This window comes from Syngnathus scovelli, chromosome 13 (genome assembly GCF_024217435.2).
Source record: "Syngnathus scovelli strain Florida chromosome 13, RoL_Ssco_1.2, whole genome shotgun sequence".
In the NCBI taxonomy this organism is placed as follows: domain Eukaryota; kingdom Metazoa; phylum Chordata; class Actinopteri; order Syngnathiformes; family Syngnathidae; genus Syngnathus; species Syngnathus scovelli.
The window spans coordinates 9,713,634-9,738,293 of NC_090859.1; the positions used below are offsets into that span (position 1 = coordinate 9,713,634).

Genomic DNA, 24,660 nt, shown 5'->3' on the forward strand with positions numbered 1-24,660 from the left:
TGCCCAACAATATGATGTATCCTTAAAGTCACTTTATAGTTTTAATAACACATATGATTCAATGTAGAATAGGGTTAAGATTTTGGTTCTTGGCAACTTTAGTTTATATTATCTACATATAAATCAGTCAAGCACAACATCAATAAAACCTTTTGTTTTGTCATTGCAACTCCAAACCATTTTTGTTTTCCTTTACTAGTGCCTGCATTTCTTATCCATCTAGCTCTAAAGATATCTATTATATAACCATCAATCTTTCTATATCACTTTTGTGTCCATCTTGCAATCGACCAACCCATGTATTTATCTAGCCATCTGTTCATCTATGAAATATTAATTCATCCATCTAAGAAATGTATCAATCAAATATTTATCCATTATTCATTCACGCCATTCCTGCTATGCCCTCCAAAGTTATAAAAAAAAAGGTAAATTTGTTTCCACTACCAGCTACTGTATTTTATCGATATTACACATCTAAATACATCCTATCTTTTCGCACCGATATCACCCATCAAGGACTCATAAATTCCACACGCGTGCACATTTATTGGCCACAAGGCGCTCGCCTCCCTCCGGTCCAGCCTCTTTATGAGTTACACCGCGGCGACTTGATTCATTTGATTGGCTGCTGGCCACGTGAGCAGGCGTATGCCCGGGGCCATTAATATTCTCCGACCCCCGGAATCGCTTGACCACTGCAGCCCTTTGCATCAAGCGAAGTTGCGCTCACGTCGATCACACTATTTACTGTTGCATTTTGTGGCTCTTTAGTTATGTTGCCCCACTAAAGTTGCTTCCACGTTTACTGAGCGTGCATGTGAACCAACTTCTCACACACTCGCTCATTGATCACGAAGCGCCCTTTCATAAAACAGTCCCTCTGCACACCATCGCATTGCGCACTTACTCCTGATTGGCTGGATCCGCGTGTCACGTGACACTGCCTCCCACCTTCTCTTCTGCGTGTGTGGATCCATCCATCTATTAAAAATCCCTGTGATAGACAAGACTATCATTAGTCAATTTAGTATACATTCAATATTTAAGCTATAAGGCAGATCTGTTCAGACAAAAAAAAAACATTTTAAATATATATCATGATATTTATGATTAACTTCCTAAGTGGCGGTACGTTCCTGTCATAAGATCCCAGCCACCATGTCTAGTTAGAGCAGTCTATGTAGTGTTAATGATCCAAGAAGCCATTCCTGTATTGCAGAGGGGCACTGGAAAGTTAACTTTTATTTGGGGTTATAAATAAAGGGTTTGTGTTTCAGAGCTGGAGCCTATCATTGTTCCATTGGCTGTAAAATGTTATGAAAGATGGAATATCCCACCACCCCACAAACACTAATTCCAGAGTCAGCTCTGCTTTAGTCCTCCTATGTTTTGATCATACATGCTGAGAGCGAAATTACTTTGAGACAAGGAAGAAAAAGTTAGCAGCTTGCATAGTTTATTCCTGACGGTATTAAGTTTGACCTCGAGACAGGCTTTCTGTGAGTTGCGCGCTCCGCTCCAAAGCACTTTTGCAAGCACTTCATCACTTCAAGACGTATGTTCATTAGTCTTTTGAAACACACTGATGGGAAAATTCAAATAACGGCACTCGAGCCTAATAAATCATGTTCTGTCGTTCTGTTTAACCTACACGATCAATTGGTCACCTCTGCATTAATTGTGAGCAATTCACGAAAAGAACAATATGCGGAGCCACCAGGAGCCAAGCCAGATAATTTACTTCTGGCTGTTTTCCGATTTTTGGGGAATTATTCCCCGCATTCATCTCATCCTCATTAAAGAACATATAGTGAATGTTTAACAGCATTTTCCAAATAATTATTTGGCTTTGTATTTTTTTGCAAACTCCCTAAAATACACTTGGTCCCCCCAATGTCCCCCTAAAGAAAAAAAATTCTAGCTCCGCCAGCGCATGTGCCAAATTCTCTACTAGATCTTTAAAGTCACCAGGTCAAATTCTGACGCTGTTATTGGTGGAAGAAATGTAGGTTGCTTAGAAGGAGAAAAAAACCTCATGATGAAGAGAAAAGTAATTACTTTGACTTGTTATTCACAGAACTTTTCTTTAGCTTCAGCCCAAGGCGTTGGAGGAATGGGATGATTAAAACTACAGATGTGAGTCTGGATGTGAGGATCAGAATTGCTATTAAGATTAAGAGCATCAATTAAACACCAGACGCCACAGAGAAGGAGCGCATATTAGCGAGAGAGCGATTATAAAGTTCATTACTTCATTATACTTCTTTGACGTTTGTCTACAAACTCTGATGACCGACTTATCGGCGGGAGGGTCACCCCTGTCAAATTTGTTCTTGCTTTTTGGTTTTTAATGAGACATTTAACGTTTGGCTGACAGACCATGAAAATGTCACTGGGGACTTAGTGAAAGTGTGTGACAATGTTCTTATGTTTAACACCTGCAGAAACAGAAAAAAAAAAGCTGCAGACTTGAATCAAATTGATCATGGAACGAATTTTCCGGACTTTGATGAAACCTCCACTGGCTCCCCAGTCCAGCCCGGTTGGTCACATGGACATAGGACACCAGGGAGGAATGACAAAATGTATCTTGCCCAGCAACAACATCCTCTCACACTTCATCTCCACATACCTGACATCCAACCAAGTTTTAGTCACGTTGCAACTGACATAACGGCCATTTACGTTGAGCAGGAGATTTATGGTCAATCTGCCTCAAATGTCCCGCTCAAGGCCATGATGGGACCATGCGGGATTTGGATTCAAAGGTTTATATCCTCTGTCAGAATGATATACGGCTGATGTGTTGGTACATTCTAATTTGCAAGAAGATGTGTTGGCAGAGATGGGGCACAGTTGAAGAGATAGATGCTCAAACCTCAAAATTGAACTTGGCTTTTATGCGACCGTAAATGTTTTCACAATTATTATGTACTGGAACCTTTACTCACAATCTAGGCAAGGTTTTAAAATAACATGTAAAACTCAGCGAAGTGCCTGATACTGAAATTTAAAAAAAAAAGAACTCTGTTTATAAAAAAAAAAAAACCTTTAGCCTATTTACAAAGCTTAATGCTAACAAATAATGTAAAATGCCATCGAAGGGCTAACAAATAGCATTGGCATTCTGATGTCATAAGAAATACTAGAACACAAACGGTGGAACAACACATGAAAACTGGTAAGGCAACAATACTCAAAGAAATGCATTCTTTATCCTCAGCAAAGCATGACTAATACCTATTAGCGCTTTACCGAGGACACTATATCCATATGTGTGTAATATACTGCCCTCTGGTGGGCAAGGCAAATAAAAACATCTGCACCACTTATTGCCAGACATTTGCTCCATGGTATAATCCCACACTTTTAGAAACTGGACCCACAACTTTTTACTTATCTACTAGCCATTTCTTCGAGTCAATGTCACTCATCCCTGAGAATGAAAACTCTTTATGGGTTTAATCATTACCTCAGACCTGGAGGGGGCAATGGGGACAGGACAGATTGCAGTCATTTTCTCCAAACGCCAGAGGTGCTTCTTGGCCACTGACTTGAAATACATTGCACCAGGGAGAGTGTAAAACAGCATCGTGCGTTACATATCAGCACTGTTTAGCAGTAAATACATTTTGATGCAGTCACATTTTATTTCGAGAGGGCCCAGAAAGATCGGCGTCACTTGACAATGTAAGAGAGCCCACTTTTAGCTGCTTTAAAAGTGCATGCTCGGCAGAGCGTGGAGCTTCGAGATGGCTTCGGCCGCGCCGGTTACGGGTGTATGGGGAGCATTTAAGACAGCACATCATTTTGTATGTGGACGGCTTTTATTAAGTATGCCAACTGTTTCAAATTTACCTGCATATGACAGCACATGGACTATTTCATTTAGAAAGACCAGATTCTTCGAGTGATTCTTCGACTGAAAGATGATCCTAATTATACTCTGGGTTTAAGTCATTCTTCCAGAGGGCGACAATAGTTAAATGTAAAACCTGTTAAGTATTTAAGATGGCAAATATTTGTTTGTCTGTCCAACACGTGTTTGGCTGAGCCTTGGGCGTGATTCATGACAGGAAATGGAATGATATGCACTAAACAGTTGGGTCAGAAATAAGCTAATTTTGGTTAAAAAAAAAAGACCCAACAAACAAGGTTTTGGGTTGTTTTGTACAAAACCACCAACTTTTTTGGGGGGGTTCTTGTTTGTGCAAAACAAACAGTTTTACATTGTCCTATATGTACCAACTGATTTAAAATAAGTTCCACTGTACTTAAAGATTATTTCATAAGCAAATTCATATACATGTAAATAGAGGCCCAAAGAAAGTATCAAACATTTGTCTGTGAGGAGCTTCATCCCCACAGAATGAGTTTTTGAACACTCCCACTCGCGTTTGCCAAGACGCTTCTGCAAGAAGAACGTTTAGTAGAGCCCGCCCAAAGCGTTTAACCTAATCTTTGTGCAAACATGATTGGCACACACACACGAGTCATAGAACTCTTTAGCTGGTGTTAATCATTTCAGGCCAGCGTTATGAATGAGAAACACCAGATTAGCATGTCAGTGATTCATCAGGTTGACTATGAACAGACCAGCAATGCTCCAGCACCTAACACTCCTGGTAGGGCTCAATTATATTTTCCTATAAGATCATTTTGCATTCAGATTTAAAATGAATACTACCATGCTTTTTCCTCACAGCTGAACTGTCCTCTTGTCATCGTTGCCATTTTCATCTCGGGCATCGGTGGGACATTTCAATACGGATTTGGAGTATCTGTAGTGACTGCCCCTTCCGCTGTTAGTAAAAAAACAAAACAAAAAAACACTTTGCCCAACTTGTAATCAAAGTTTATTTTGTTTTTTTCAGTCAGAAAATGTTTCTTTGTGTTAATTTCAGTACATCAAGCAGCTGATTAACCAAACATGCATACGGAGATACAACGTCTACTTACAAGATTGGCAGGTCTCGCTCATATGGTCCTTTATTGTTTCCATTTTTTGCATCGGTGGCTTGCTGGGCTCGTTCTTGGCACCTCCATGCCTCTCGATCTTTGGCAGGTTAGTGTGCAAATAAAGGCTTCTCTTTCCCTATTACATTTGGCATACATGCAGGTTTCTGTTTTCCCATCAGGAGAAAATGTCTTTTGTTAAACAATTTTGTGGCTATAATTGGAGCGCTGTTGATGCTCTTGAGCCAAAAAGCCATGTCCTTTGAGATGATTATGGTAGGACGACTTCTGCACGGTGTCAATTCAGGTGAGACTAAGAAGCAAGATATTTTTTTAACATTTGGTTAATTTTTAACTCAAGATGAGCTCCTAAAATGCTTCTTTTGGCTACTTGCAGGAATCAATATCTCTGCTCACACCATGTACATTATTGAATGCACTCCGAAGATGCTGAAAGCGATGGTGGGCGTGACCATTGCCACCTTCATCGGCTTAGGGAAGTTCACTGGTCAGGTTTTGGGGCTCAGGTGAGAATATTGTGGAACAAATTGGTCTGTCATAATCCAATATTTATGAGCAAATGATCACCATAGTGGCCAAAATCTGCAGTGGATGTAAAAAGTCTGCCTACCCCTCTTGAAATGGCAAAAGAAAAACAAATTCCACCGCTGTGACCTGTATCCTAAAAACTTAATTAAAAAAAAAAAGTAATAAACATTTTGAAAGGGGGGAACCACTAAGCTGTGTTTACACAAGAGTCCACACCCTCGCAATTAAAGATGTGGCTTTGTTCAGAATTAACTAAGGTCATTCAAATTGCCTGCCTCTTCTCGTGTACTTAAATAAACCTGAAGCCTAACTAGTTTTGTACAAACACCAAGGTTGTGACACAACAAAGACTACAAAAAAAAGAAAAAAAAAATGACGTTGTTATTGAAATAACAAAAATTCCTTTAAAAAACAAAAACTTAGCTGATACTACATCTTACATTTATGAAACAAACTGAAATAAACCATCATTACTGTAAAAATACCCCTTTTTTTCCTGTCAATTACTATACATGCACTACCGGGACTATTTAAATGTATTTTAGTATTGTTGTATTTCACTGAGAATTGCTCGATACTTTTCTTTGTTACACAATTCTTTGATTCCCCCCCCCTTTTTTAATCCACCTCTGGGGGCGGCCATCTTGCCACTAGCTGTCCACTGAAAATGACATCACAGTTGCTCAAACAATGCTAACATTTTCAGTCCACAAAATGGCCGCCCCCTTGAGAGAGAAAAATTGATGGCTTTTGCCTCTTAATTCATATTCACAAACTAATAAAAGATAACAAATTTGCTTTAATAACTAATTAAAACTAACTGTATAAAAAAATCAAAGCTAACTATAATGAATAGTTCGATTTAATTCTTTTTGGTGCTAATTCATGGACATTCTCCTTGCAGTGAGTTACTTGGCACTGAGGATAGATGGCCCTGGCTGCTCGGCTTCATCGGCTTCACTGCGCTCTTTCAGCTGGTCACCCTCCCCTTCCTGCCGGAGTCGCCCAAATATCTACTGCTGAGCCAAGGAGACCGGCTAGCTTGCGAGAAAGGTGCGAGCACACGTTGAAAATAACTTGTACTAACAAGTGACACCTTGGTCCTGCCGTTAAGCTTTGACAAGGCTTTGGGGTAACAAGGACCACAGCATGGAGGTGGAGGAGATGCTGGAAGAGAAAGCCGCTCTCCAGAACATCCAAAGTCGCTCTGTGATGGAGCTGTTTCAGGAAAGAAGTGTTCGCCGGCAGCTGGCAACTGTCTGTGTGACCTTCATCGCGCTGCAACTTTGTGGCCTCAACGCAGTGAGTCCCACCATATAAAGAACTCAAGAGCAGTGTTTCTACACTATATATGCTACGATAACATTGATGACTTTCTGGCCACTTTGGTAGGCTAAATATTAGGAACACTAGTCAAGAAATGCTCGACTTATTGTGGTCATTGTTTAAATGCTGATCCATTTCAAGCAATCATTAAAGGGGAGGTTACTGTCAATGGTTAACATGGCTAATTTTTCTAGATACGTTGCTTAAAATTTGAAAACATTTTCTTTTTTTGCATCGTGGTCTATATGAACACTTGTAAATAAACATATATTGTTACGCTTCACTGCAGGTGTACTTCTATTCATACGAAGTGTTTCGTGCCGCAGGCATTGCTGAAAACCAGCTCCGTTTTGCCACTTTGGGAATGGGGTCATGTGAAATGATGTTCTCGCTTGTGTGTGTAAGTGCCATTTCATTACGGAACCGAGAAGCAGCATTATAGCCCCACCTAGTGGTAGTTTCTCACTGTGTCATTGTTTTTGTACTACAATACTTTGCCTTGTTCTATGCCTACACTGCAGTTCATGATCATTGAGAATACAGGAAAGAGAGTGCTCCTCTTCACAGGATTTATGAGCATGTCTGTTATACTCATCCTCCTCACCATCACTCTCTATCTGCAGGTGAGCCGCACAAAAATCCGGATTTCTGCATCTTTAGAAGCTCCAACTGACACTTATGTCTTTGTTTCTCACTAAGCATCACATCTCCTGGATGGCGTATTGCAGCATGGCCCTCATTTACTTGTTCCTCTCTGCATTTTCCATTGGGCCAGGTAAGCTAAAAAGAAAAAAGAAAAACAAATCAAGAAAAAGAAACAATCGAGCAAGTGTAAAATGACATGCCATTTTTAGACAGTTTCATTTAGATAAAAGTAGTGCTTTGTCACCATCTTGTGGCATTTTAGGTTCACGGAACTAAGTTGAAGGGCACTATGGGCTTTTTATTTGGACAAAAACAGTGCGTTGCCACCATCTTGTGGCATCTTAGTTTCATGGAACTAAGTTGAAGGGAGTTGAGGTTTTTTATTTAGACAAAAGTAGTGCTTTGAGGGTTCTGTAAGCAATTACAAACCTTTATAGGGGAGTAAACTTCTGCTATCGCAACAGGGCTCAGGTCCCACTGTTTTATTGGCCATATTTATGGGGTTACCAGACGAGCCGTTTTTGTCGTGTTTGTGGAATGAGCAGCCACGTCGGCCATGTTTGCTGACTGCGCTTAACAGAATAGTGCAGTGTGCTGCCGCCAAGATTATTATTATACTGTTTAAATTCTTGCTCCATAGGTGGAGTAATACCTCCGATACCAGGTAACATTTTCACTCAGGCATTCACAGTGAGCGCCTACAATGTCGCCTCCACCTTGAACTGGATTGGTATGTTTATAGTGGGGATGGTCTTCCCAATCATAGTGGTGAGCTCATTCATATCTTCATCATGTAAATGCAGAAAGTTGAGGTTGGGATCACAAAGTCACGTACAATGCATTCGTTTTCATTTCAGGAGTATCTCCATGCCTTCTGCTTTCTCATATTCTTGTTTGTGTGCTTGACTACCGGACTGTTCGTGTACTTCAACGTGCCCGAGATGAGGAATAAAACCGCTCTGGAGATCGCTGATGACTTTGAACGGATCCGCAGCAAATCTGGAAGGTTGAAGGAGGGGAAAAGGCATGAGCAACTACGTGATGACTGTCAAAGTTGCGAGACCAAGTTTTAGCTGTATTTGTGAAGTTTGGCTTGTAAAAGATTCCTTTTTTTTTTTAAGTAATTTTTTTTAAAGTTACAAATGTTACACGTATACTCGTGTACTAAAGCAGAGGATGTTGTTTAATTAATCAGGATGCAACTTTTTTTCCAAGTAAGGATTTAGCATCATTTGCGTGTTGAATGTTTTTATATAATTCTACGAAAAAAATGAATCTTATTTGAAGTGCACTTGGTTTTAATTTTTTCACTTTTAAAACTATTTATTGATGTTTATGATTTAACATGATTGCAGTTGCTTTTTCTTTTAAAACAATTTTCAACCAATTAATGAAATAACTTTTCAATTTAAAATTTTCATAGTGAGAACACGAGGGTCGATATGTTTACTTGTCCTGTTGCCACATCTTTTAAGAAAACAATATGCTTTTCTTTCATTTTAAAAGCTTGTATAAATGTGAATCCAGGGAACAATAAAGGCCTTTGTGTTTGCATTAAGTTGTTTATGTTCATCATGCAGAACCAATATCTTGAATTCCTGTTGCAGGCAGGACAAATTTTATCCTTGAGGGGGAGTAGAAAGGTCTTATTGGCTTAAGCATTAATGAAGTGAGCGTATTTTAATATTTAAATTAAGTGTTTGGGTTCTGCTGAGCGTGACTCCCATTAGGAAAGTTTTAAGGAGCCACTCAGGGGTACAGCACCCACCCATAAAAGTGTGTGTGCACGTCTGATAAGACAATCTTCAAGGCTGCACACCTCTCAACCCGCTAATGTGCGGCAGTAATCAGAGGAGGGAGGAGTTGCGGCATCCTGCAATTTGCGTCACTTGGGCAATTTATATGAGGGCTGAGGTCAACCCTGAGAAAAGTTGCATCCCTCTTCAACAACACAACAGGCTGATTTTTTTTTTTTTTTTACGTCAGCAACTGTGGACACGATGGACACAGAACGCTGTTCGTGTGGTGACTCCAAGGTTGCCAGAAGCAATGAACAAAAGTAAGTTTTTCTTTACGTGATAAATTTTTAAATGCCATTATTTCTTTTTTTTAAATTTAATTAATTATTTATTTTTTATTCAGTTATCTACTGCATCTTCCCGAGCTCTTAGAGATTATTTATCATCATCTGATACTCGATCATGTAGTCTCGAGTTGTACTAGAAATATTTTGCAGCAATCAAGAGAAAGCTCCTTAGAGGTCAAAGGTAGGTGTAAATATTGATAGCCACCTTCTGCGTGCAATCTAGAGGCTAAAACCTGGACCACCCAGGTCCCTGAAGGCGTAAACACTAGTCTTTGGTGTCTATCTGTGACTAGCAAGCCAAGTGAGATGAAGCTGAGAATACTTAGAAGATGATAAAAGGTATTGTCTCCACCCAGGCCTACCTATCGCCATGAAGACAGGCAGTCAGGAGGTACAAAATGGCAACAACAGATTAAAATGAGAAAATAGGCCAATGAACCATTAAGAATTTGAGGAGAAAAAAAAAATCTTCTACATTAGAGCTCTAGAAGAGGAATACTACTTGTTGTCCTTGCACTATATATTTATTTTAGCTGATTTTATTTATTTATTTTAATTTTATTGTTTATATTACATTATTTTGAGTATCAATCAACATCCCAAGGGAGAACTACTGAGACCATACTGAAAAGAAAAACGTCATAATTTAAAACAAATCACAATAAGACTGAAAATGGTTGACCTAAAGTTGTTGAGAGAATAGTATACAGTATTGTTCCCCTAAGAATCCTTTCGTCACAGCATATCAATTGGTCCCAGCATATCTCACATAATCATGTTGCGTCGTGACCTTTCTCTGGTCACGTCAGCTGACCTTAACTACTCCATTTCTTTGTGTTTCATCACAGGATATTTGTCAACCGAAGCTTGACGCTGGAAAACATCAAATGTTACGGCTTTGACATGGACTACACGCTGGCAAGTAAGTACAGCCATGCCTCTGAAAGACTTCTATAAATATATAATTACCCCGGCCAATATTATGGTTATCACATTTTTTTGTTTTTTTTAGCAAAAATTTAAGTGAACTATTATTATGCACAAACTATTTTTCTTGATTAAAAAAAAATTGTGATTTTGTCAATTTGACCGCATTGCAGTGTACAAGTCTCCGGAATACGAGAGCTTGGGCTTTGAGCTCCTAAGGGACAGAATTGTGTCTGTCGGCTACCCTCATGAGATTCTACGCTACACATATGACCCGAGCTTCACCACCAGGTTGGCTTTTCACTCAAAATGACATTCTTCAGTTGTGATAAGATGGCTGGAATCACTCCGTCCATCACTGCCACCCATCATGCCGCCCACAGGGGCTTAGTGATCGACACCACATATGGCAACCTCCTGAAGGTGGACTCCAATGGGAACATTCTACTTTGCAGTCACGGGTTCTGGTTCCTCAAAGGGTAATGTGAAAATTAACGGCAATGGATTTTCCAACAATAACCCCATCCTATTTTTTTTTTTTTTTGGTGCCTTAAAGCGAGGAAATTCACCGCTATTACCCCAACAAGTTCATCCAGAGAGACGACACCAATCGCTTCTACACTCTCAACACACTCTTCAATCTTTCAGGTGTCACATTTATCGCTCTTTTATTCTTCTCAAGAACTCAAACGTTTAACACCACAGGCGCCATCGTCTTGACCAACATTACAAAACAGTAGTGTAGCATAGTAGGCCTAAGTGTTCATCCAAAAAAGATGCCATGGCTTTATCTTCAGAGCACAAACAATCCCGTGGTCTTGCGCTAACTTGTTACCTTGGGAGCTCTGCTAAAACCATAATGGAATATCTACTCTGGGAAAAAAAAAATGTCTGTCCCTCGAATTTCAATTTATGTATCCTTAAATGCATTTTCGAAGCAAATTCAAAGAGTGTATTGAGTTGATTCAGGTTAAGTACAAAAAAATTAATCTAGTAGAGTTTATTTGCATCTTTGATTAAAAGACACTAAAAATGTGTGTTACATTATTCGGGGACTTTATTAACATTTGAGTGGATTCACGCATGATTGCTCCACAATGTTGTGTGTGTGTACATGTGTGTCCATGTTTATGTTTCAGGAAACTATTCGACTTGGCCTGTCCTGTCTGCCTGATGTCAATCCTGACATAGTATTACTTGCTATTACTCTAAAAATGTGTTTGGGCAAAGAAACGCTTACCCCGAACTAAATTGTGTTTTTTTTTTCCTTTTTACAGAGACATATCTCTATTCTTGCCTTGTGGACTTCTTTACCAAATGCAGCAGATACAAATGGTAAGCACGTACTTTCTGAACCATCTTTTTTTGCAAACTAAAAATATACGCTAACAAAAAATCTACCTCCCCCAGCGTGCAAAAAGGTTACCACTATGGTGACCTGTTCATGTCATACAGAACCATGTTCCAGGATGTAAGAGACGCAATGGACTTCATTCATGACACGGTAACCTTTACACGACTGTTGGTCTGTTTTTTTTTTTTTTTTTTTTTTTTTTCCTCTGATACGTACTTAGTGTTACACTCTGTTTGTGCAGGGTACCCTCAAAGATCAGACCATCAGGAATATTGACAAATATATTATACAAGACGTGAGTAGCTAAAAAAAATATACTATATATATATAAATATAAAATTTATTTATATATATTACATAAAAACAAAAAAATATATATATTATAATATATTTTAGTATAATATTTTAATAAATTTTTTTACAGCCAAATATAATCACTCTCTTGACTCGGATTAAAAAAGTGGCCAAAGTTTTTCTTGCCACAAACAGTGACTACAAATACACCGAGGTAAGCCTCCAAAAAGACTCAAATGGTACAAAATTGCTACAAACATGACTAATAGTGCCTTTAAACTTCTTCTTGTCTTTATCTAGGCTGTAATGACATATCTTCTTGAACACGGTGCCACGGTAAGATCATTTGGCTTGAGGATGCACAAAAATGGATAAGCGACACGCCAAAGCAAAAAACACGTAACTGTCAGGCCACCTAGCGAGTCCACTAATAAAAGATAGAGCTTGATTAGGTGTCGCCATAGCAACAACTTGTCTCAAAATACACAACTTGGCTTTAAGGTTGTTATTCTGAGGACAAAACACTGCATGTTCTTGCTCAAATTTTCCATCAGCAGTCTGGAGATTCCCTGGAGTCGTGGCGCTCCTTCTTTGACCTCATCGTTGTTGATACGAGGAAGCCGCTGTTCTTCGCGGGGGGCACGGTGCTAAGACAAGTTGAGACGGTATATGAAGGAATTCCTGCGCTTTAACACCTGACATCAGTATTGGACTGTGATTGACTTCTTCAATTATTTTATCGGTATTTGCGATCCAGAACACAGGGAGACTTCGTATCGGAACGTACACCGGTGCTCTCCAGCATGGAACTGTGTACTCTGGAGGTGAGACAGATCTATTTTTTTCAGTTGTCACTAAAGCAACTCTTTGTAAAAATCTGTTATGGATTATTTTGATGGTGTTAGGCTCGTCAAACATAGTTTCCGACCTGCTGAACGTCAAAGGTAAAGACATCCTCTATGTGGGGGATCATATCTTTGGCGACATCCTCAAGTCCAAGAAACGGCAAGGCTGGAAAACGTTCCTGGTGGTTCCAGAGCTCATCAAAGAGCAACAAGTTTGGGAGAAGAAGAAAAGTACCCCAATTTTCAATTTTTTCCCCAGAATTAATTTGTGATTGAGTTTTTAAGAGATTTGTTTTTTTTCCCAGATTGGTTTGAAGAGCTGAAAAGTCTTGACATTTCCCTAGCTGAGATTTACAAGTACGTACGCATTCGAGTAATTGTGTATTCAGCTATTTTGCTGTTGAAAGTTCTCCGCTTTAACGAGGTTCAAGCCAGCTGTCACTGAAAGTATAGTCGATCACGCGCTAGCCGTTTCAATCTTAGGTTCGCTTAGCATTTAGCATGGCCTCTCCATCTTTTCTTGTCATGCAAATATGGTACTTCTCAGATATAGTTTATTCACCGCCACGCGATGTTTACCAACTTTGAATTGACTCAGCAACATTTTCAGGCGCAGTAGTCGCCAGCCCAAACTGTTGCTAGCTAGCTAGACCTCTCACTACTCGCGGTAGCCAACTTGACTCCGGCGAAGCTTTTTTTGTTTTTATAACTGTTTCTTTTGTTCATCTTCTACGTTCTTGAAATGGTTGTCTTCACATTTGGCTATTGTTGCTTGCAGGCACTTGGACAGCGGTAGTCAGGATACTCGTGACATCATCAGCATTCAGTACAGAATGACGGTAAAGACATGAAATATTGTACATGCAGCTAAACCTTCACACTATTAATATTATTGGGTGGCCTCGCGACTTGTACAGTATCCCATCCAGAGTCAGCTAGCACAGGCTAACGAGCCATGTTTTTTTTTTTATAACTTAGGACAGATAATTGTTAAGTTGATAACATTTTGATTGCCTGTGTGGGTTTCTCCCCCCTGGTTGTCCTCCTGCAGAATCTGACCACCTGGATGGACATGTCTTACGGTCAGATGGGCAGCCTACTTCGAAGCGGCTCCAGACAGACGCTGTTTGCCAGCCAACTCATGCGCTACGCCGACCTCTACGCGGCTAGCTGCCTCAGCCTGCTGCAATACCCCCTCAATTACCTCTTCATGGCTCCTCCATTGCTGGTCGGTCCTCCTTTACTCACGGCGGAATTAAACTGCTGTCACTTCCTCTAACTGGTCACCCGTGTTGCTTTTCCCAGATGCCCCACGAGGCCCAGGCACAAGGCTCTGTTGACTTTCCTTCAACGCCGCTAACCAACTGTCAGTGTGGGAAGGATAGGGGCTAAGGTAGCTTTGATTACTTTTTCTTTACAGCAAATTTGAGTAAAAGTAAAATTGTGACTATTTTTGTCTCAAGAGCAGCGTTTGAAACAAGAGAACACGAGGACACGTTCTAAAGAGGATGGCATGAAGATTTTGCTGTTGGAATAGTTTGGCAGCCATGAGGAGATAATATGTTGCCGAAATGCACGGCTCCCTCTGCTGGATGGGAGTTGCTATCCACCCTCTATTTAGTGAAACCTCAATAAATTCTAAGCCAGAAATGTTGAATCATTTCAGTAGTTATTTTCCCTCTTTTATTATGCATTACAAATTAACCATATAAACTAATACAATTGTTAAAGGCAATTTAAGCAAATCTTTTGAAGTGTGTATCAAAACTGGTAGCTTTTTGCATTTTTCAGTTCCAAGAACAAATATTATATTAACAGCAAGATAAAAAAAAGGCACACACGAGGGGCTATGAACTTTCCAGATAAATATGCGCACCTTTAAGAGTAAAACCATCATGTATGGTTAAGGTTGTACCGCTAATAAAATCACAAACGAGACTAGTCCAACTAACCTCATAGCCTTTTATAACTGTTATACTTTGAATATCCACTAGATGGCAGTAAGTCTCCTTTACAGCAACCCTTCTCATCAAATTCTGTCTCGGTTGCATCCGCATGCACACACACACTGCAGAAAGTATCATTGAAATATTGCAGGCATTTTTTTTTATTACCAAGCCCACTTATAAAATAAATTAAACAGTAGTTAAGCAAACTATTTTTCATTGATTTCAAAAGGAGTTATCCATCAGTTTGAAATACTATAATAAACAGACAGACCGATAGATGAAAAAAAAAGTTGATAGTGATGCAATGTGGATGTGATTAAGTCCCCTTTTTGCCTCTAAGAGGAAAGACCACAAGAGGATACACCCCCCTTTGCTTTTATTGGCACCGCCCCCTTCTACAACCAGACACACAAAGCAACACACTCACTTCCCAGATGATTTCATTTCCTGTATCAGGGGCTATTTTAGTTTATTTGGATTTCCCTCTTCATTGTCTGCTTGTCGACGGGATTTATTATTGTTCGTTTGTTTTGGTGGGTTTTTTTCTCCTCTTTTTTTTTTTTTTTTTAATTGTGTTGCTTTATTTTAACACCACTTGTTAAATTCACACATTTGTTTCTGGCTGGTTTTAATCTTGCTGTTCTGTTATTTGGAATCAATACTATATTTAATTGCACTTTTGATACATCTTCACAACTCTGTGGATATTTAAATCCAACAATATGTTGATTTATTTCCTCTATTTCATTAAAAGCTAATAGTAGAGTACTGGAGGAACAATATCACACGCAAAATGCTTTTTAAACCCTCATTATATGTAATTTGTAATTCTACAATTTATTCACATAAGGCGGTATGACAACAGAAAAGCTTTTTTTGTGAAGTTTCCCCTTTTAATTAACTAACCAATACAAACTATTATAAACCGTTAGCAACTCTTAGTTTCCTACAAATACAAGTTATAGTAAGGAAGTGAGCGCAAAACACAAATCAGCAAAATAACATGATTTAATTCACTGATTGTTTGATATGCAAACGTCACTATATTTAAGTCAGTTTTGTTTTTCTTATTAGATTTTTCTAACTTTAGAAAGGCTTGTACGTTTTCTGCAAAACTAAAAATACTTTTTTAGGGGGTCCAAAAAGTGCACTGTAATAGGAGAAAAATCTTTAACTTCTTCCTTCTTTAACATAATTACTTATTCTTTTCATTATTATTACTACTGACTGGGCTCCTTTATTGTCCCCCACCCTCATTCACAATTATTTTCACAATTAATTATTGCATTTGGTTGCATTAAGCAAGAAAGTTAATTCTATAAACCCCATTGTTTTTAATCAGTAACTTTCTTTTGCTAAGCTCAAAAGCACACCTTTTTCTTGGCACTTTATCCCATATAAATGTATACACACAAACATAATACACACCCAGGCGACTAAAAAAACGACTTTGATAGTATATTTTTAATACGATAAATTAATTTAACTTATAAAGTTGTTTGGAAGCATTGACAAGGCAAATTGTGCATTTTTACACCTTTATTGAAGTCCACATGCAAAGTTACATCTACAAAAGACATCCAAGTCAAACTCCAAAGCTTTTTTTTTAACCAGTTGTTCGTCATTCTTTTGCGCTTGTAAGTGCTCCTTAGCAGCCATGTGTCTCATGGCAGGATACTGTGCACTCTTGTGCAGATGCAGAAGCTACCACCGTCCCCCATTCCACACATTCCAGGATTTCCCAGCAAGCATTGCAAGCAAGCCCAAACAAGTCACGTTCTTGCACTGGGGCGGAATTTCACACAGTCAAGTGACTTGAGGCGGCTTCTCTTTTTCGGGGGGCCCTCGATCAACCCCTCCCTTACGGTGGCCGATCGCAAAAACAAGGACATAAGTTTGCGTTGAGACAAAGCCTTTGTTTTTTTTTTTTTTAAAGCGCCGGTGGTAAAAAAAAAAAGGTCTTTTAGCACGGTGCAAACAAACAAGGCTCTTTGCTGAGAAGCTTGCCCTCAGGGTTCAAACATGAGGCACACACAGGAGCACTGACACCTAATCTCAACACAACCTGAGAGAAGAGCAGGACGAGAGGGGATGGGTTTGGGGGGAGGGAGGGCGAGGGGCCCCGCATTCCTCCCCCTTCCCCCCTCCCCGACCTGCTATACGCTACAAGGATGCTCAAAAAACACAGAGGCCCACCCTCACCCTCCTCCACTTCCTTTTAGCATAAGCTCGCACTCCCGTGTCACCGTCCGTGTTTGATGACACAACACCACACAGGTGCAGAAGACAGTTGGTGTAAATAAACTTTGTGTTAGTGTTCAATGTAATAAACAAAAGTGTTACCTAAGCTAAGGAGGTGATGTTGACACAGTTTGTGAGTTAAGGCCACTCTAAAGCTACTTCAAGTTCCACTTAACTTTCCCTTTTTTGTGGTGTGGATTCCCAACCACTAAAGAAAACCAACATTGGTCAATGTCACATTCTTTCTCAAAAGTGACTAAGTGGGATTCTCTGGGCTTATTTTTTGACATTTTTAGCTCAAATGGAACTTTGGCTGTTTATTATGTGTTGATTTTTGTATATTTGAGCTAAATGTGGATTATTTGGGTTTCGCAGTTCTAGGCTAAAACTTCAAGGTGTGGCTAAGGGTTCAGGCGTGAATGCAAGATTTGGTTTGATCATTAGTGTGAAGGTGAAGACCTTCACACTATTGTTATTGCTGTCCTTTATTATTATTATTATTATTATTATTATTCTACTTATTCCGCTCACTTTTTTGACGCTTAACTCCTTCCACATACTTCAACCGATTCACTCCGTTCCACTTTTCACTTATTCCAAATATTCATGACACGGCTGCTTACATTTTTTTTGTTCGAAAAATTTTCCGTTTTCACAAAATTCACGATTTTGTGGCATTTTTTTCCCCATTCATTCTTAATGGCAGATTCAACATTTCACATTTTTGTTGTTCCAGTTTGAAATTCACTTATTTCAACACATTCAAATCACATTGGGGACATTCCCAAACTTGCCAAATTCAAAAATTTCACGTTTTCACTTTTAAAATTTGCACAAAATTTTGCAAAATTTCACAAAATTTAGTTTTTCACTTCTAGTTTCTACATTTTTCCACCGATTCAACTCGTTCCAACTTTCAACTGTTCATCTTTTGCCTACCTATTCCACACCTTCCCACTTAGCAAAATTTCCAAATTTTCAATTTTGAAATTCACACCAAATTTTCCCAAAATTTAGTTTTTCCCTTCTAATTTCTACATTTTTCAACCGATTCAACCAATTCCAACTTTATTCACTTTGTTCACCTTATGCTTACCATATTCACCCCCTTCACCCCCACTTCCACAATTCAACCCTTGACCCCCACTTCCAGAGTGGCGGCCATCTTGGATTGACCCTGAAGTGCCCCAATGAACCCGGAATGAACTGGAAGTGCCCCAAATCAAACCGGAATTGACCCCAAATGAACCGGAAGTGACCTCAGGTAAACCGGAAGTGACCCCAAATCAAACCGGAAGTGACCCCAAATCAAACCGGAAGTGACCTTTTTAAACCGGAAGTGACCCCAAATAAACCGGAAGTGACCTCAGCTAGACCGGAAGTGCCTCTAATCAAACCGGAAGTGACCCAAATAGACCGGAAGTGACCCAAATCAAACCGGAAGTGACCATATTTCAACATTAAGTGCCCTAAATACATACATTTGCGCTAACTTTCGCAAATTTTGCCCGATTAAACCCGTTTCAACATTTTAACCCCAAAAGTGAACCTCCTGAAGCCTTTTTTTCCTTTTGTCCCAAATTTCAAAAAATTTTGGTGCAATTTTTTTTTCTTTTAATTCCCATTCATTCTCTATTAGGATTCAAGTTTTGCTCTAACTTCTACATGTTTTAACCGATTCAATTCGTTCCAACTTTCAACTGTTCATCTTTTGCCTTCCTATTCCACAATTTCCCACTTACCAAAAATTCTCTGCAATTTTGTTTTTCTACTCTAATTTCTACATTTTTCAACTTATTCAAGCCATTCCACCTTTCAACTGTTCATCATTTTCCTACCTATTCCACAACTTCCCACTTACCCAAAATTCCAAATTTTCAATTTTGAAATTCACACCCAATTTTCCCAAATTTCCTTTTTCCCTTGTAATTTCTACATTTTCAACCGATTCAAGTCTTTTCAACATCATTCTGCAACATTCCCCAAGTATTTATTCAACCTCTTCACCTTCACACGCAATTTCTTCAGGAATTGCAAATTCTAGTTTTTGCTAATATTGTATGGACACTTTTATATATTTTAATTGTTAGTCTATAAGATTATATAGGATTAAACAGAATCTACTTATCATATCCCAGTTTTATGACCATTTTTTAATGAAAACCGCCTAGCAAGGATTTTTTTGGTTCACATTTTGTGAGCATGCCCGACTCTTAAAAATTTCATCTGCACAACATTTCAGGTTTTGCAGTAGGCTAAAAATGATTTCGGCATCTTATAGTCATTTTTGTTGCATACATTTTGGTGGCCAATTTGATCACTTTTGTGATGGCATTTCATAGCCACATAACAGTCATATGTTTGGAGCTATAAAAAAGTTATCATTTTAATATTTTTTTGTCATACATTCCTTATTTCCCAATGAGGAAAATGCAGTAAATGTAATTACAAAAGTTTTCTTATTTTGGTAGAATGGCCATTTAAGTTTTATTAACTCTAAGCCCTTCTAGATTTTCTCCAATCACCAAGGTGGTTGGTTTCATTGTGTTTTATTATTATTATTATTATGCAAGAGTAAAGAACTTTCAAGGGTGAAGACTGGGTCAAGGAAGAACCCTTTCCACCATTTTGTTAAATTTTATATATTAAATGAATCTGTGAATTAAATGATGCAAAATAAGAACATTCCGTTTGTTCCTATGGGTGTCTCAATATAAATCACAATCACTATTTCTTGATAGTGACTTTTGACATGGTTATCAAAAAATATTTATATCATATTTTTTTGACTAAACGGTGCAGGAGGCTCCACCACCTGCCATCAGCCATCAAGTCAAGTCAACCAGTCCACTTCCACTGGCCAGTTCTGAGGCCAAATGCTATGACAATACTATTGCACTGCTAGAATGGATGGTACAGTAGTGCAACATTGTCAAAGCAGCTGACCTCAGCATGTGTCAGCACACGGACAGAATAAAGAGATAGAGAGGAGGGAGTTGAGGGCTGGGAGGGGCGGCCATTAGTTTTGCTGCCAATCTACATTTTAATTTGCTTTATTTGTAATTGTGTGAGAGTATTTAAATATTTGAAAGCTATTAGGGAAGTTGCTTGAACTAATACACCCACCAAAAGTGGGAGGAAGCTGCAACCCGTGGACCATATGCAACCAGTCAGAGTATTTAATGCAATTTTAAAAGCAATTTCTTCCTAAAGGAAAGCTCGCACGTTGAAAGTTGATTTCACTAAGACACAAAAAGTCATCTATATGCAAATAAACTTTGAAAAAACACAATCTGTAATAACCACTTGTTTGATTGCAAAGTCATATTTTCAATGCATTCCGAACAGGACTTGAAAAACTTTTCACAGCCCAGTCCACATTGAATTTCTTTTTAGAAACAAAAGTCAAAGAGTGGTGCGGGTCCATCAACCAATGCCCTTTTAATATTGCACTGCTCATCCCCAATGGCCAGTAGTGCAACAGAAAAAGGGCAGTGGTCAACAACCATGAAGCCTCGAATGCATAGAAAAACTTAAATACAAATATATATACACACACACACACGATTGGATGAACATTTTCTATATAAATAAATAAAAAAACTATAAAACAGCCCATGCCTGTGTGTGGTTGAAGAGGGGGCACAATAACAAAAAGCTGCTTGAGTGCTGAATTAACTTCCTAAATTTAACAGCGTTGCTTATACTCTCGCCCTGGGAGAATGGGAATTTCCCAGCATGCGGGCCCATACTATTCTCTTCAGTCAATGACATGCATTCTAATTTGGGGGGGGAGAGGAGGAGGAAGAGGAGGAGGAATGAGGTGGGGGTTAAAGAGAGGAAGAAAGGGAGAGGAGAGGGGGGGGGGTGCACATTAAAGCCTTCCCACACCTTGCCTATCAAACTATTAGTCAGACATGGCCCCAAGTTGCAGTTCTGATGAGTACAAAGTCACTCTAGAGCAAGAACGAGAGTGAAAAAGTTTGGGGAAAGCTCATTTTGAAAAAAAAAAAAGTGAAGTGCACGTGAGGCGTTTGCGCAACACCTTCCGTGGCTGTTACACAACGTACACAATCCATAGCATGACGCCAGCCATTGGACGACGAAAAACGAGAACATCATATGGACGCATGGTGCTGTTTACCTGCTTTCCTTCACTCTCCGCCATGTCTACAGAGGAGGAGGAGGAGGAGGAGAAGGAGAGGAAGAAGGAGCGCGCGCGGCCTATGCGCCTCCTCCGCTCCACGCCAAGCCACCCAACCAAGCAGGCAGCCCGGAGTCTCTTTCCTGCCAGCTCACGGCGCAACACTGACGACTTGTTAGATTGCACAACAGGCTTGGCTGCACGCACACGCCCGCAACGTGAAAATGTAACCCCACACCCACCCCCACCAACCAGACCCCCCCCCCTCTCTGCTCGTCACTCCCTCCCCTTCCTCCCAATCATCGGATACCTATTAGGTGGCCAAATAAGGTGCACTTTATCCTCTTCAAGCCCCCCCGACCCAGGCTCGGTCTGTTTTCCACGCGCGGAATCAAGTTTGTGCACAAGATTTACGCATAAAAAGAAGCTACAACTCACCGTGGAGAACCTCCCCCCCCCCCCCCTCCTCTCGCGCACACCACCCCCTTTTTCTACCTCTCGTCTTCCCACGGAACACTATCAGCAGGCGAATCCGTGGACAGGCCAAGAAAAACAACGACGACAAGGGAAAAGCGAGCCTCTTTCCTCGAAATCACGCCGCGTGGAAGGCGGGTGGTGGAAGGGGGGAAAAAGGGGGAGGGGGGGTGGCTATGGCTTCGGTACTCGTTGTCCCCGCGTCGTGAATAAGCGCACAAATCGGAGCCGAAAAGCGTCCAAAAATGAGCGTCGAATCCCGCACAAACCTCCTCTTTCCTCATGAGGCGATGGTGGTGGAAAAAGTCTTCCACGCACACGTAACACGCACGGCCCTCGAGCATACCGGACTCCATCTTTGACTACTTGACATTCACAGGCTGGCGAGGCTCGAGTCGCCGCTTTTGCATTGCTGCGCTCCCATTGGTTGCCTCCTGCGCTAGTCTGCGGCGATTGGTCAGCCCTAGGCGCCCGCCCCGCTTCCTATGCGCCGCTCATTGGTCAAGCACAACGACGCGTCACCCAGCGCAGCAAATCCCTGATTAGCTATGTCCCATTCACAAAAATCCACCCAAACTCCTCCTCCTCCCCTCGCGGTATCCTAATTATTTTATTCACTTTTTTGGGTGAGCCCGCTTTAAAAAAAACACGCTTATGATATGATAATAATCAGGCCTTAATTGACGGTAACACGGGTGGCCATTTCACCAACTATGGCGTCACCTCGCTTACTTCCGCACCGAATTTTTATTAAAAAATCCGATTAGATTAAATTCATATTAATAATTAAAAAATCCTACATATTCGCGTAGTTGCGGGCGGGGGAGACGAACCGAGGCGCCATCAGAGTGACAAAATGTGCCGTTTGAGTAGCTCAATTTGTCACCTCGGTCGGTGCACAAAATGGAAGCGCGGCCAGCCTTTTTTTTTTTCCATTTTTTTTTTTTTTTAATCGACGCCCAGAAAGGAGAAGCGGCCTGTGAAATTTGGCATTCCTGGCCCAGAGGAGCTGAAATAATGGCATTATCCCGCGGCTTTCCCCCTCTTTCCCTCACTCAGTCTACCCATATCTGATTGTGCAGCCACTCGGTGCTTTTTTTTTTTTTTAAATATATATATAAAGCAGGGCGTGATGAAGGTTGACTCCCCTCTTCTCTTCTCTTCTGCCCCCCTAAAAGTGTCCCGTCAAGACACACAAGTTAATTTAAGGCACCGAGCCACCAAAACTCTCTCACTCTCTTTGCTCTCTCTATCAAGATCCAATAATAAGTTCTGATAGTGACTGTTGGTGGTCCACAGCGTCCTGCTGCTAATACACAAACTGCACCAAGTGCAGGGAATTAATGCTGCAAACGCCCGATTAGCTCATTCATTACTGTGGAGAGCACACACACAGGGTGACAATCGACTCAAAGACCTGAAAATGGGAGGGGTGGGGTGTCATCTTATTAGAGATTAATCTAATGTACAATTATGTAAAAAAGACCCTAAATCCAATATAACTGAGCATGGTATATTTAGCATTAAGAACTATTATGTGTTGTGATTGTATTATCAAACTAATGAGAGAACAAAAACAATTTAAAATGTTTCAACAAAACTGTTGTGTTCCAATGGATTGAAGTTTTGCTGTTTGAATAAAATGTAACATATACAATAATACAAGAAGAATGCAGTCACATTTTTTTAAATGTGTTTTGATTACTTTAAAATGAAGATTAAGAAATTAAAAATAATCAAACTTTGCTTTGAATCTTTTTGCTAATTCAAATATCGCATTTATGTCCCGTAATCCAATTTGCATACATAACTAATACAATTTAAAGTCAAATGAAACAACGCATGGATATTAAAATAGAGGCACGTTTAGGCTTCTAGTTTTGTGACAATAACTACGCTAATTTGCTTACACATTTATTATAGTTCAGTTTTAAAGATTCTTCTACTCTCAGGAGCTCTAGTAGTGAAGTTAAAACAACTGGGGGATGTTTTTAAAATTTGCAAAATGAGGAGGATTGACGTTAATGTGGTTTATATGCTTAAATGCAGTTTTTGAAGTCAAACATTTAAGTAGCTATGAAGGTGGTCTACACCTTGAATACACTTATGTATATAAATTCAAGCAACATTTTATTTTCTGTAAAAGATGCCTTACGTGTGTTCATTATTATTTATTAGCTAAAGATGAGCGATTTTATCAAAATAATTCTAATGGTAAGATAGTTTGAAAGTGTTTCCTGTGGTTACACATTTTGACATTGAAGTTTTGTTGGGGAATAGGAGTAGGTTTAAAAAGAGAAAGAGAGGGAGAGAGGGAGAGAGACTCACTTTCATGTTTTGGAAAATGTTTCTGTTTAAAAGGAATCTGGGGGGATTTAAAGGCCCCAAACATGCATGCAGTAGTAGTAATATGGCTGTCTGCCTCTGACTGTCATGTGGGCCCGGGTGAGAAAAGCCTTTTAAAAGATGCTGCTTATTGTTGTGCCTCTTTTTTTTTTTTTGCATTTCCCTCTATGTAGCAGCTCCCATCCTCCCAAAACGTACCTCCTTTCTTCCTCTGCACTTTGACCTCTTCCCTTCCCCCATACCCATTTCCATCTAACACACACACACACACACACAACACAATACACAACACACAGACACACAACGATGATGATCATTGATAATTTTGAAGACTCTTAATGGTGACGTTTTAGGTGGCTGTAGGAGGTTTCTTCTTTGATGAAGGAGCAGTGGCTGAGCCCCACCTCAAACTCCCCCCCCCCCCCCCCCCCCCTTGAAACAGACTCTATGGACTGCATGCATGACATTCCAGCTGTGTGGGTGGCACGCTTTTTTTTTTTTTTTTTTTTTTTTAAACTATG

General features: G+C 39.9%; 2 protein-coding genes and 1 long non-coding RNA gene across 8 annotated transcripts in view; 2 read left to right on the forward strand and 1 right to left on the reverse strand.

The window, feature by feature from the left end:
* Positions 1 to 5: 5 nt before the first annotated feature.
* The window catches only part of LOC137840872 (uncharacterized), a 30,036-nt gene continuing 5,381 nt past the window's right edge, over positions 6 to 24,660 (reverse strand). The window contains exons 1-5 of one of the 4 annotated variants that reach the window (XR_011088003.1): positions 8,315 to 8,447; positions 4,963 to 7,614; positions 4,691 to 4,805; positions 3,476 to 3,556; positions 6 to 997 (exon numbers count right to left, since the gene is read on the reverse strand). This is a non-coding gene — a long non-coding RNA (uncharacterized lncRNA). Of the gene's footprint in view, positions 998 to 2,882; positions 3,557 to 4,690; positions 4,806 to 4,962; positions 7,615 to 8,314; positions 8,448 to 24,660 lie in introns of those variants that run through there. The other 3 variants (XR_011088006.1, XR_011088005.1, XR_011088004.1) reach the window with 3 other exon arrangements.
* slc2a11l (solute carrier family 2 member 11, like) lies at positions 4,475 to 9,033 on the forward strand. The gene is made up of 12 exons (XM_049739075.2): positions 4,475 to 4,628; positions 4,709 to 4,807; positions 4,908 to 5,068; positions 5,142 to 5,266; positions 5,357 to 5,486; positions 6,413 to 6,561; positions 6,623 to 6,810; positions 7,124 to 7,234; positions 7,356 to 7,457; positions 7,534 to 7,609; positions 8,120 to 8,247; positions 8,337 to 9,033. Exons 1-12 carry the CDS (start codon positions 4,590 to 4,592, stop codon positions 8,550 to 8,552), a joined length of 1,524 nt encoding a protein of 507 aa, XP_049595032.1. The 5' UTR covers positions 4,475 to 4,589; the 3' UTR covers positions 8,553 to 9,033.
* On the forward strand, positions 9,372 to 14,645 carry nt5c2l1 (5'-nucleotidase, cytosolic II, like 1). Of its 3 annotated transcripts, none has more exons than XM_049739079.2 (18): positions 9,372 to 9,538; positions 10,414 to 10,487; positions 10,666 to 10,783; positions 10,876 to 10,971; positions 11,049 to 11,140; positions 11,770 to 11,827; positions 11,903 to 11,996; positions 12,088 to 12,141; positions 12,271 to 12,354; positions 12,441 to 12,476; positions 12,695 to 12,805; positions 12,898 to 12,964; positions 13,046 to 13,216; positions 13,291 to 13,342; positions 13,764 to 13,824; positions 14,037 to 14,213; positions 14,291 to 14,378; positions 14,449 to 14,645. In XM_049739079.2, exons 1-17 carry the CDS (start codon positions 9,480 to 9,482, stop codon positions 14,375 to 14,377), a joined length of 1,491 nt encoding a protein of 496 aa, XP_049595036.1. In that variant the 5' UTR covers positions 9,372 to 9,479; the 3' UTR covers position 14,378; positions 14,449 to 14,645. The 3 variants fall into 3 exon arrangements, with proteins under 3 accessions (XP_049595036.1, XP_049595038.1, XP_049595039.1); XM_049739081.2 differs by having other exon boundaries at positions 14,454 to 14,645; XM_049739082.2 differs by having other exon boundaries at positions 12,698 to 12,805.

Excerpts from the sequence above, each read along its gene's own strand:
- nt5c2l1 (XM_049739079.2), top strand. The coding sequence starts at position 9,480 with ATGGACACAGAACGCTGTTCGTGTGGTGACTCCAAGGTTGCCAGAAGC. Across the intron at positions 9,539-10,413 it reads GCCAGAAGCAATGAACAAAA|GATATTTGTCAACCGAAGCT; the intron begins GTAAGTTTTTCT and ends GTTTCATCACAG. Across the intron at positions 10,972-11,048 it reads GGGTTCTGGTTCCTCAAAGG|CGAGGAAATTCACCGCTATT; the intron begins GTAATGTGAAAA and ends GGTGCCTTAAAG.
- slc2a11l (XM_049739075.2), top strand. The coding sequence starts at position 4,590 with ATGAACAGACCAGCAATGCTCCAGCACCTAACACTCCTG. Across the intron at positions 4,629-4,708 it reads TCCAGCACCTAACACTCCTG|CTGAACTGTCCTCTTGTCAT; the intron begins GTAGGGCTCAAT and ends TTTTCCTCACAG. Across the intron at positions 7,235-7,355 it reads TGATGTTCTCGCTTGTGTGT|TTCATGATCATTGAGAATAC; the intron begins GTAAGTGCCATT and ends CCTACACTGCAG.